Source organism: Gopherus evgoodei, chromosome 23 (genome assembly GCF_007399415.2).
Source record: "Gopherus evgoodei ecotype Sinaloan lineage chromosome 23, rGopEvg1_v1.p, whole genome shotgun sequence".
Taxonomy (NCBI): Eukaryota; Metazoa; Chordata; order Testudines; family Testudinidae; genus Gopherus; species Gopherus evgoodei.
In genome coordinates this window covers 3,651,398-3,663,786 of record NC_044344.1, presented here as the reverse complement: position 1 = coordinate 3,663,786, position 12,389 = coordinate 3,651,398, and the positions used below count along the sequence as shown (strand labels likewise).

Sequence of the window (12,389 nt, the reverse complement as noted above, 5' to 3'; positions counted from 1 at the left end):
TATATATTTTTAAGCATGTAGCCAATCGACAGCTGCCTTGAAGACAAGTTAAGCTTCTGGGAGTGGAGTAGTTCTGAGATCTCCTTTGCTCCTCACTCCAGAAAAGTACTCGGAGAGTGCTCTGGCTGAAAGAATGGGGTCTCGTGTATATATATTTAGCGTGAGTATTTCAAGTAAACTAGTAAACATGACAGAGTCAACATTTAATATTTATTAATTGTCGTCTTAGGACGCTTGTTAATTACACTTTTGAATCAAATCACAATTGACTGCTGCTCTTAACGTCAAATGAGTATACTGGTGCATTTCACAGAAGAGATCAGTTCTTGTGGAAATTTCCACTGTGAGTAATACTTCAAACATCCAATTGAATACGAGTTTAGATTCTGGAAAAATATTGTACTTTCTTTTTTTTTATACTGATGCATGCAGTTTATTTATGTACTTTTGAAAAACTTCTCTAGCTTATCAGTACCCTCCCCCCACTAGTTTCTGGTAAGTTTCTCAGAATCTGTTTTGTTTGCTAACACCGTCACATTCTTGCGTTCGCTTTTTTAAAAAATAGTGTCAGAGAGATTTAAGGAAAAATAAAAAATACGATGCCATTTCTAACCTTTTCAAATCTGCCTTCCGATGCTATCGAAAATGTGGAATAACTTTGGGACCTATGTCAGACCAAGAGACTTTGTGTAAATGCTTATAGCAAAACAATACTGTTTTTTTTTAAATTACATCATTGTAAGAAACGGGTTTTGCTTTTGCATATCATTTGACATAAATATTTATTAATCTTAATTAAACTGAACAGAAACACAAAAAAGCACTTCTGGTGTCTGATAGACATTTTCACCTTTGCTACAATTTTTTTTGTAAAACTTTTTTAAAACATTTATCAGAAATTCTCTTCCTTCCTTTTATTTCAAAAAGCTGGTATGTTTAAAGGTGATGTAGGCAGGTTTAAAAATATTTTACCAACGTCTCCTGATTTAAAGAATGTGTTAAAAATGGAATAAATACTAATGAAATTAATTAGATCAATGCACCAAAAAATATACCAGGATATATCAATTTGGGTCTTGATACCATGTTTTATACGGATATATTCGTTACACAATTTTTTCCCTCCCTCCCCTAAAAATGCATTACATAAAGAAATAACTTAAAGAGTCCTCAGTATAGGAAAAATAGCCAACTAAAATATATAGCATAATAAGTGCTCTCTTCACACCACTTTTATAATTTGCATATTTGCATTTTTTTTGCTCCTACCCATACATAACAAAACATTTTTGCCATTTCATAGAAATCTTTTTTCCCCTCTATTTTTTTTAAAAGTTTTTAAAACAGGTAAAAAACATCATGACACACAATTTGGAAAATATGTTACTTGTGGTACAAGGGTGTTCAAAAAAGCTGAAGTCACTGATTGTTAACAACGAAGGGAACGTAACTGTTCAGTTCCCTTCAAATCAAAAAGTGCACCTTTTTAACCTCAACAAGTTGCTTGGTCCATAGTCTAATATTCCGTATGAATTCTTTTGTGTGTTACTTTTCTAGTTCAGTACCTACTTGCATAGATATATATCGATATATATTTATCTTCTGTTTGCCTCTTTATTGCTTCTAAAAGTTCTTACTGCATTGAAATGCTGATTTGAAGTTGCAAACATTTTTTTTTCTTAATTAAACTTCCATGGGATCTTTCAGTGAATCCTCGGAACGAATAGAGAATTCCCCCTTTCTGGGATAACCGCTTCTAAAAGCATCCTGATAAATTAAAAAACCCAAAAAACCAAAACCGAGCTGGCATTATTTAAAATTTACTTTGATGTGTTGCCAAACAATATTCTTTACTTTTGCGGGGGAGGAAAGATGCTCGATTTCTCTATTTTTCCCCCATTTATTTCTACTGTCCACATTTTGTCCCTTTAAAAAAAATTTATGGGGTTTCTAATTTTCCAATTTTTTCTCCCTAAAACTCTCTTTCCATGTGGCCATAATAGACACTTGTCTCAATCGATTGCAAACCTGCAGGTTAGCTTTTGTCATAGTATTTTTTTTACATTATATATATATATTGCACCAAAGTAAATTTTCTTTTCGGTGTATACTCTGCTCTGCTCCGCTGTCCTCGGGGGCCGAGTAAAGGGGAGACTAATTCGTCTGGAGCCACGAGCCGAGCAAAGTCTAGCTTTGTGTGTGTGTGACAGGGAGACACCTAACAATTGTACGGTCACAGTTTTGGGGCGGAGGAGACATTTAAACCCTAGAGCAGAATGGCAGTGGGTTGGGGAGGGGTTGCTATGTGCAGTCGTGGGGGGGGGGGGAATTTCAGTGGTCACAAGGGGGTTAATTATGGAAAAACGCGTTGAGCTCTTCGTACATGGGGCCTCTGTCGTGGTGCAGGTGCATGTCGTAAGGCAGGATGTTCTCGGAGTGCACCCCCCCGCGCACCCCAGAGGAGCCAAATACCAAGTTGTGGCCGGCCGGCCGGGAGCTTGGCAGGGCGGAGTAATGCATAGAATAGTGATAGTTTTTCTCGTGGTCCGGGGAAGAGTCTTGCTTGAGGGAAAAGTTGCCATTGATACACAGTGGGGGGCTCAGGGGGGCGTCGTACTCCGAGCTGTTGTAGTCGGGGGACGCGTTCCCATAGAGGGTCTCGTAGCTGGCGCAGTAGGTATGTGTCCGCAAGGCGTGGGAGCTGGCCATGGGGCCGGACTGGCACGGCGTGCCGGAGAGCCGCGAGCACTGGTAGGCGTAGGGGTGCAGGGCAAAGGAAGAATTGGGGCCGTGGTACCTCGCGGCCTCCTGGCCTTGCTCCGTGAGGAAGTTCCGGGAGTTCAGCTGGAGGCAGCCGGCCACCAGGTTGGTGGTGGGCTGGGACAGGCCCTTGCACAAAGTCTGCACGTAGCTGACCAGGTCGGGCCGCTTGCCCGAGCGCAGGATCTCGGACAGCGCCCAGATGTAGTTCTTGGCCAGCCGCAGCGTCTCGATTTTGGAGAGTTTCTGGGTCTTGGAGTAGCAGGGCACCACCTTGCGCAGGTTGTCCAGCGCCGCGTTCAGGTCGTGCATGCGGTTGCGCTCCCGCGCGTTGGCCTTCTGGCGGCGCAGCTTGGAGCGCTCCAGCCGCGCTTTGGTCATTTTCCTCTTCTTCGGGCCGCGCTTCTTGGGCCGGTCCCCTTCGGCCTCCTCCACCCCTTCCTCTTCCTCCTCCTCCTCCTCCTCCTCGTCCCCGCCTAGGTCCCCTTCCTCCTTGCTTTCGCCCAAGGAGCCTTCCCGCGGCTCCTCCTGCTGCGGGCACGTTTTACCTTTCCGCCCCTCCTTGTCGCTGGGCTCATCTTCCTCACACTCCTCCGCCCAGCCGGGGAATTTCTGCACTTCGGGGAGCAGGCTGGGCTCGCTGAACAGCCTCGTCAACATGATGGCTGGAGAGGGGGACACGGGGTGGGGGGAGGAGAGAGAGGGAACATTTTAGCCACGCGCTTTCCCAAATGCCCATTGTCTCTGCTGCGCCCCCGGCCCCCGACCCGCCTCGGCTGCACCAAGCTGGGACTCAGGCCCGGACCCGTGTGTGTGTCTGGGGGGGTGACTGGCCAACTCCTATGGCGATTCAATTTGGGGGGTGGACGCACGCGATTGGCACTGTCGCTTCCCCAGGCGCCGAACCGGAGCGGAGCGGGGTGTAGTTGGCAATGGAAACGAACCTGGGGAGAGGCGGAGGGGGGTGTCATAGGGTGGCCATTCTGCCCTTGACTTTCCGCCCGGCTTCCAGCTGCTTAGAAACCCGCCCCACGCGGAACACGCACACGCGGAGAGGCTCGGGAGATCGAAACCCGGCGTGTATTGGGGAAATCGCCACGGGAAGGGCAGGGATCCAGCTCCAGATCCCGCGTCAAAACGATCGAATGGTTTCAAAGTGGGATTAAAATGAATTGGTTTCCCCGATCGCCTTGTGACCGATCCCGGGAAATGCGCTTGGCAGATTTGGGTTCATAATTCATTTGGAACTCCAGGTTCTTCTTTTATTTTAAATTTGATTTTATTTTTGTATTTTCCGCCGTCTTTATTCCGTTCCGCGTGGCTCAGGTCTGTTATTTAAATGTTAGGAAACCGATTTCACCCCATTCGTCTCTCTCTCCCCCGCCCCACCTCCTCGGCCGATACTTCCTCCCCCTGGGTGTCAATTTCTTCTCCATTCATTGCGGCCCAAGCCTCCGCAGACAGTCTTCAACTTTTCCTGCCGTGTGGTTCAGAACAGACCCATTTCCCACTCCCTTTCGCCAGTCTTGAAACAGACGAGCCGATCAGTCCGATTATTATGAATCCCTTTGGCACCCCCTCCCTTTCTCCCCATACCGGCCCGATCAGACCACTGCACCCCCCCCCCACCTCGGCCCAGCTGTCCAACTTTGCATTCGATCAATGTCCTCTGCCCACGCCACGTTTCTGTGGTTTTGATCAAACGCCCTGTATGTAGCGAGACACAATTCACACTCCAGCTGCGGCTCCAGATCAACCCCTCACAGGCTGCCACTAAAAACAAATCTTAACGGGTTTTTGGTTTGGGTGTATATATAAATCCAAAAGAAGACTAGAAATGAATGCCCCTTCCAGCCCAGCCCCACTTCCAGACACGGGAGGGTCTTGCTAAACCGACAGAGTTTGCAGCACGAGTATATTTCCCGGGAGCAATAACCAGCAAATTCTCTCCGCTTTGCAAGGTTATCTCGCGGCGAGAATCTTTCTCTCCAGCCAGGCGACTGAAGGGAGCGATCTCCTGTCAATTTCCTTAGCGTTGTCTTTGTGTGTGTGTGTGAGTATGTGTGTGTGTGTGCGTGTGTGCAGTGCAATTTTTTTTAACCAGCAAAAAATTAAAGCCGGAGCCTTCCGATTTGAAAGAGCCCTTTCCTCCGTTAAAAAATAAAAAAAATCTCTAGCTTCATTTTGTTCCCATTCGATGTGTGCAGCTATATCGAAATATCTCGTTCCCTGGTGGGACAACGGATGGAAGATAGTTTCTGGGGTCGATTTTCATGTTTACAGAGCTATGCCCTCTTAAATCGGGGGGATTGAAGTAAGACTCCCTCCTCCCTCAAAAAAAAAAAATAGATCGGATCTTAAAATAAAATAACCCTGGAAGTTCCTTTTTATCCATTCAAGTTTCCAGCGCCCCCTCCCCGTTCACTTCTTACATAACTTACCTTCAAAGCTAACTGGAGGAATTCTTATTTCATTGTCCCCAGCATCTTCTGGGACTAGGGCAAAGCTCCTTAAGGTGCTACAGCTTTCTTCAGTGCTCTATCCAAAAGGAGGCGAGAGTGGCATCTCTACCACCAAGCAAAGGGGGTACCAGCTCTGATGCCAATGCCATATGGTTGGCACGTCATCGGCTGGAGCTATCACATGAGAGCCAATGATTGACATGCGCCTGCATTCAGGGAGATTTTTCTCTCTGGGGAAGGAGGAATCGCCATCTGTCACTCTGTAGTCAGAAAAGAAAAAATCCAAATCTACGGATCTGCCCACACGCTGCAAAATGGGACCACGGGCAAGAAAGCGGAGCAGGGGAACAGCGCTCGGGCTGAACAATGGGGTGTAGGGAGCGAGCCGCAGCAAAGCCCCCCTGGAATGTGGGGGGCAGGCTTGGGTCGGGGGGGGAGGGATCGGGGAGCGAGGGGGCTGCACGGAGGGACCCAGATCTGGCTCAGGCCGTTTGCAGGCTGCAAAAAATAAGAAGCCCAGCTCCCTCCCCAGACCTGCCACCAGCGAACCAGGGGAAGGAGCCCAGGCGGTAGCACGGGGGGGAAAGATGGAGGCTCCCAAATTTATGTCACCCCCCCGGGAGGGCCCCAGAGCCAGGTGCCAGGGAAGGTTTCTAGCGGAGGACACTCCTTTCTGCTGTATCCAATCCCCACAGAAGGTGGAATTGTCTCTGGGGAGGGGTGGTGTTATTGATCAGCTCCCCCCCACCAGACATACACGCTAAGCAGGTTAGAGGGTAGGTAAATGTATGGGCATTTGCCAATGTTGTGCACAAAGACTGCCCCCTACTCTGTCTCTCTCTCACACAAACACACACAAACCTTCCTCTGTTACACACAGCCCCCTCACACACACACCTTCCTCTGTCTTTCTCTGTCACCCCCCCTTTCTCTCACACAACACACACACACACATTCACACATATACAAACCTTCCCATTACACACACACACACTCCCCCTCTCTCTCATACACCCCTTCCTCTCTTTCTGTCACACATACCTCTCTCTCTCTCTCTCACACACACATACACAAATCTTCCCGTTACACACACACACCCTCTCTCTCTCTCACACCCCTTCCTCTTTCTCTGTTACATACACACACATCTCTTTCTCTTTCTCTCCCCCCCCACACACTCACACATACACACACCTTCCCGTTACACACACACACACACACCCTCTCTCTCACACACCCCTTCCTCTGTCTTTCTTTGTCTCACACACACACCCCTCTCTCTTTCTCACATACACACACATACACACATCTTCCCGTTACACCCCTCCTTTCTCTGTCTCTCTCTCTCTCTCACACACACACACACACACACACATACACACACACACACACACACACACACACACACGGCTGAATTAACAATCCAGGAGCGTGGTTCGATTTTTTGTCTCTACTTGTAAATGGAGGAATAAGACCAGGCCGGTCCCAGGCTAGGAACATAATCACAGGCCCGGCTTGCCAGCTCGGCTGCTCGCTGCTGACATTACTGTAGTGTTTGCAAACTTGCAGGGGGTAATAACGGGGTAATGGCAAGCGCCCATACAGCATAATGGGGCATCATTACCGCACGTCTCCATACACCCGCCTCCTTCTCAGCTGAGAAACAGCCATTCGTCAAAGGCCCCCAGGTGTCCGCTCCCTTTTCTCCCTCTCTTTAAACCAAATTGACCTACTCATCAGCAGCTCTGGGTTATCGCTAGAGACTGAACTCTACTGAGGGAGGCAGAGACGGTAGATTCGGAAGCCACCTGAGAGCCAGGGTAAGGTTAGCCAGGCCTGTCGCAGGGGCCCCTGAATAAAGCTGATCGTGTGGCTTCACCTCCCCCGCTGCTTCAACAAATGCCTGTTGGGATATGGTTCAAATCTCCCCTTCTGGGCTTCTGTCTTCCACGCGAGATCCCGGGAACTGACCACAGGACACAATGGCTCCCACATCTGTCCGAATGAGGCACCCAGGTGATCAGATGGGCATTTCATACCCTCACCCTGAGCAAATAGTAATAACATAAATATGTCCCGGCCCAGCTTTTGCCCAGATCTGGGCGAGCCAGGCTGTGTAGGCCTCACATAGGCCAAAGTTTGATTATCAACCAACTTTCGTATTCCAGAACAGGCAGCTCTTCGGATGAAATGCGTCCCAAGAGGTGCTGCGCCTTCGGGCACTGACGTGAGAGAAGTGGTTATGAAAGAGAAGCTGGGCCCATTTCCTGCCTGGATCCCAGGTGTGTGTGAATCTCAAAACCAGGGCCAGAGACGCAAGGTCTAGCATGACTAGACACATGTGCCATGGAGAAACATGCGTGTTCACACATGAGCACACACGCACACTCACCCATTTCCCTATGCACACACGCCTGCCCAAGCGAGGCCGGCTCCGTGAATGTTGAAAGAGCTGAGCGCCCATTGGCACTTTGAAGATAACCCCCAGAATCGAGTGACCTTGGCAGGGGCTTGGCGGGGCTGGAAGGGACTAGAGGAGCTCAGCAAGCCCAGCTCCCTGCTCTGAGGCAGGGCCATGTAAGCCAAGACCATCCCTGGTGGGCATTGGTCCAACTGGTTCTTAAAAAAACCCCAGCGACGTAGATTCCACAGCTTCCCTACCCTTATCTCTGCACCAGCCTGCACAGACCCAGCACTTCCACCCACTTCACTGGGGGAAGGCAACCCCCAGATCTCCCCTTCACCCCGCTGCCCACTTCGCTTGTCCGCGTCACCTGGCCCTGGGCCTCGATCCACGCCTCTGTCCGTCTTCCGCTCGCCCTTTGCCATGGATTTATTTATTTAGTTTGCCTTCAAGACTGTGCAGTTGCCGAGTGACTGGGAAATGCTCACTCCCCTTCTGCTCTGCTGCTCCCGCGTTGTGGAGATTGAAATTGATTTTCCTCGTCTTAGCATATTAAGATCCAAAGTGTGTCTCTCGACCCATCTCCCGAGAGCACGAACTGGCATCCACCGCCGAGGGGAGGGAGGTGGCAGCTTGCGAGGGCACCAGACGTGGCAGCATCCGAAGCTTTCGCTCAAGCAGGCTGCCTCTCCTGCGTGGCTCTTGTGCAGGGAGCCGATGCCCCCCCATCACGTGGGTGCCCGCAGCACACACGGAGAATAGAGCCAGCGGAGGCTTGTTTACAGAGTTACCTCGCCCATCTCAGAGCCAGGAGGAAAGTCGGGGCCCCTTGGCCTCACCCCCGTGTTGTCATTTCAACCAGAAGGGGGGGGTGTGCACGCGCCCACCTTGGCTGTCTCTCCATCCCCACTTCCAGGAGAGCTCAGAAGAGGTCATAAGCCGAGGTCAGGCCCGTGGGACAGCATGAGACTCCAGCCCAAATACACTGGTGCCAGCTGGCCACAGGATGGGCAAAGGCATGCGACTTGTATCTTTTCCTCGCCAACTGCTATACCAGCCCATCCAACCCCTTCACCGACATGAGTGAATTTAGCCTCGCAAGCCGCCTTGTGCTCCCATCCTCATTTTACAGATGGGGAAACTGAGGCACAGAGGGGGAAATGCCTTGCTGCAGGTCATGTAACTTGTCAGTTGTGGAGCCAGGAGTGGAACCCAGTAGTCCTGTGTCTCCAACCTCACCTCGTTATATCCATCCTTCCTAGTACAGATGGGACTTACAGGGGACTGGATTCTAGCTCCACCGCTGACTCGCTATCTGACCTGGGGTGAGTCACCCCCTGTGCCTCAGTTTCCCTTCCCCATCCTTTGTAGATCTAGTCTGTTTAGACTGTAAGCTCTTTGGGGCAGGGACTGTCTCTCAGTATGAATCAAAGAAGAGTAACGAGAATGATTAAAGGTCTTGAGAACATGACCTATGAAGGAAGGCTGAAAGAATTGGATTTGTTTAGTTTGGAAAAGAGAAGACTGAGAGGGGACATGATAGCAGTTTTCAGGTATCTAAAAGGGTGTCATCAGGAGGAGGGAGAAAACTTGTTCACCTTAGCCTCCAATGATAGAACAAAAGCAATGGGCTTAAACTGCAGCAAGGGAGATTTAGGTTGGACATTAGGAAAAAGTTTCTAACTGTCAGGGTAGTTAAACACTGGAATAAATTGCCTAGGGAGGTTGTGGAATCTCCATCTCTGGAGATATTTAAGAGTAGGTTAGATAAATGTCTATCAGAGATGGTCTAGACAGTATTTGGTCCTGTCATGAGGGCAGGGGACTGGACTCGATGACCTCTCGAGGTCCCTTCCAGTCTATGAATCTATGGACTGTGCCCGGCACAGTGGGGCTTCGGTTTTGGTTGGGGCCTATAGATGTCATTGCACTATAAATAATAATAAATGATAAATATTCTGTGGTGCTAAAATGTAGCCACCAAACTAGGCAATGGACCAGGGGCAAGTCCACTGGGGTCTTCGCTATTGCTGTTAGTTTAGGCAGCCAGAGGCTACGGTGATGGGCAGCTGTATAAAACCCTGAGAAGGCGACTGAAAGATACAAAAGGCCTGATTCTCAGCTGTGCCAAGGGAAGAAAGTGGAGACATGAGAAAGGCAGAGCGGATGAAAGGAGAGCAGCGAGATGAAAACCAAAACACGTCTTAATTGTGCTGTGGACTTTCTCTAATGGATGGCTCCCTTCCCCCTCCCTCCCTCCCTGCCCACCCCTTCCTCGTTGGCCCCCTCCCCAAGCCACCCTGGGAGTAGCAGCTGGCAGTTGGCCTGAGATGCAGATGTGGCCAGTGCAAGGTGGCATCAATCCCCCCTCCCACCCCAACCCGGACACATGGGACTGATTTTTCAGAGGGTTAATTCCTCCATGCCTCCTGCTGCTGCTCCCACGCCAACATTCAGCAGAATCCAGCTATTACGCAGACACCAGAATAAGGGGCTGCTTTTCCCCAGGGCTCAAACCCAAGGGTGTTCGTTGGACAAACCCCGCAGTGTCAGTGTGCGCTCCCAGATTGTGTCTGCCCGTCGTCTCGGGGTGTCGGTATTGGGGGTACCACTGAAGGGAAGGTGGGTTCTTCCTCCCAGGTCTGCATGCCTCAAAGAATTCTGCCCCTGCCCCACATTGTGCCCTCGATTGTAGGCAGGTGCCCAAGGTAAGGCCAGGTTTTAGGCAGCAGGCTTCTCATTAGCCAGATGCCCAAGCAGCGGCAGGATGCGTGACCCACCCAGCATGTCTCATCTGGGGATGATTCACATTTTTCCTTGTATTACGGTAGCACCCAAAGGCCCCAGTCATGAGCCGGGTGCTGCATCCAGAACAAAAAGCTGGTGTCCAGCTGGAAGAATTTACAATCTAAGGCACCAGGTGTGGACAATGGGACCTGTGCTGTGTGGAACAGGGTGTAGCACTTTCTCCCTCCTCTTCCCCCCAGAGGTTTAGGAGCCAGGTAATTGCTGGTCCTTGATCTCCCAGAGCTGAGCTCTGGCCGCACAGCTGCAGATCCCGCCTCAGTCCTCCTGGTGACCCGAGCCAGGGCATTGCTCTGTGTGCCCGTACCAGACCGAACTGGCCCTTCGTTCCAGACAGCTCAGGTGCTGTCTCCATGCACGGGTGAGCCCCCGGGGATGGCTCAGCTGATGAGTGAGCAGCAAGGGGGGGCTGCTCCCAAACCCCACATGTGCCCACTGCCTGATACCTGGTGGGTTAGTCAGCTGTGCCGGGGAGGGGGGCTTTTCCCCCTCCCCTCCTCACAGGGTGTCTGGCCCCTTTAAGTGAGGTGGGTCCTGCTCCCCAGGTGACCAGGCAGGTTCACCCAGCTTGAGCCTCAAGAGGGCTGGGGGGACCGCTCAGGTAGAGGATCAGAGAAATGCCTGGCAGTAGGAGGGTGGTGGGAGAGCCTAAGGGGAAGGCCCTGAAGAAAGCTTGGGAAGGGGGGGCAGTTCGCTCCTGTGGTGATTACCCTGGGAGTGGGGCCAGAAAGCGAAGGGCTGGGGAAGCTGCTTGGCAGGAAGGTAAGTCCAGGAGTGGGGCCAGAAAGAGAAGGGCTGGGGAAGCTGCTTGGCAGGAAGGTAAGCTGGCAGGCCAGGGGGAGCTGGGAGCGTAACTACGAAGGGCTGTGATTCCCCTGGGGTGGGAGCTGATCCTCTGGGTTTCCTTTTGCATTGTTGGAAGAACCCCGAGGGCCCGGCCCAGGAAAGGTCCCTGAAGAACCTGGTGCAGAGAGGAAGGGGATGTCTGAGGGCTTTGAGATGAGCTGTTACTTGCTTTAAGGCAGTGGGGTGGGAGGTGGGAGCCCAGGGCTAGGATAGCAGAGGATGGCATGTCAGGATGAGGGGTCCTGGCAGATCTGGGGAGGGAGCCCAGGGCTGGGATAGTGGGGGAGGGATGGATTGGGATGAGGGGCACTGGCAGATCTGGGGAGGGGAGCCCAGGGCTGGAAAAGTGGGGGAGGAGGGGATTGGGATGAGGGGTCCTGGCAGATCTGGGGAGGGAGCCCAGGGCTGGGATAGTGGGGGAGGGGTGGAATGGGATGAGGGGCATTGGCAGATCTGGGGAGGGGAGCCCAGGGCTGGAAAAGTGGGGGATGGGGGGATTGGGATGAGGGGCATTGGCAGATCTGGGGAGGGGTGGAATGGGATGAGGGGCATTGGCAGATCTGGGGAAGGGGCCCAGGGCTGGGATAGCCAGGGACTGCGGGGCTCTTGCTTAGCGCCTTTGTGGCCATTTCACCAGCCCTCCCCCTGTGTGGCAGCGTTTGTGCACTCGCTGGGTGACACAATGCTCGTCGATGGCCACGGACCTGCACAGCCCATCTCGCTGGCTCGGGCCAGTTCAGCTCTTGGTGGCGGGTCACAAACCAGCCCAGAGAAGCCGTGTGGGCATTGGGCTCCCCCCCGGACGTCTGCGGGGTTTGCTGGGTCTCTACCCAGCTCCCACATCACAAAAGTGGCCTCGGCCATTGGCACCGATCGGCCCCTTTGCTGGCAGCCTCAGCAGAGCCCATGATCTAAATGGGCCACGAAACTGCCTCTGTCCTCTTGGCACTTTGTGACCCTGTCCAGGTGAAATCTGATGCCCATGGGGCACGAAGGGAGGGAGGAGGTTCACCTCGCCACTGCCCCTGCTGCATGCACTTTGCATGGGGTAGAACAGGGGTGACCCTCGGGCCTTGAGGCCCAGCCACGGACCCTCCACAGGGACATGAGCC

General features: G+C 51.8%; 1 protein-coding gene across 1 annotated transcript; it reads right to left on the bottom strand.

Annotated features, from left to right (window-relative positions):
* Positions 1-225: 225 nt before the first annotated feature.
* Positions 226-8,246, bottom strand: NEUROD2 (neuronal differentiation 2). The gene is made up of 3 exons (XM_030541691.1): positions 7,997-8,246; positions 5,202-5,482; positions 226-3,425 (listed from the first exon to the last, which is right to left on the bottom strand). The coding sequence occupies exon 3, from the start codon at positions 3,418-3,420 to the stop codon at positions 2,350-2,352; it is 1,071 nt and encodes a 356-aa protein (XP_030397551.1). The 5' UTR covers positions 3,421-3,425; positions 5,202-5,482; positions 7,997-8,246; the 3' UTR covers positions 226-2,349.
* Positions 8,247-12,389: the final 4,143 nt, after the last annotated feature.

Bases quoted from the DNA above. Each gene is read 5' to 3' on its own strand.
- NEUROD2 (XM_030541691.1), bottom strand. From the start codon at position 3,420: ATGTTGACGAGGCTGTTCAGCGAGCCCAGCCTGCTCCCCGAAGTGCAG.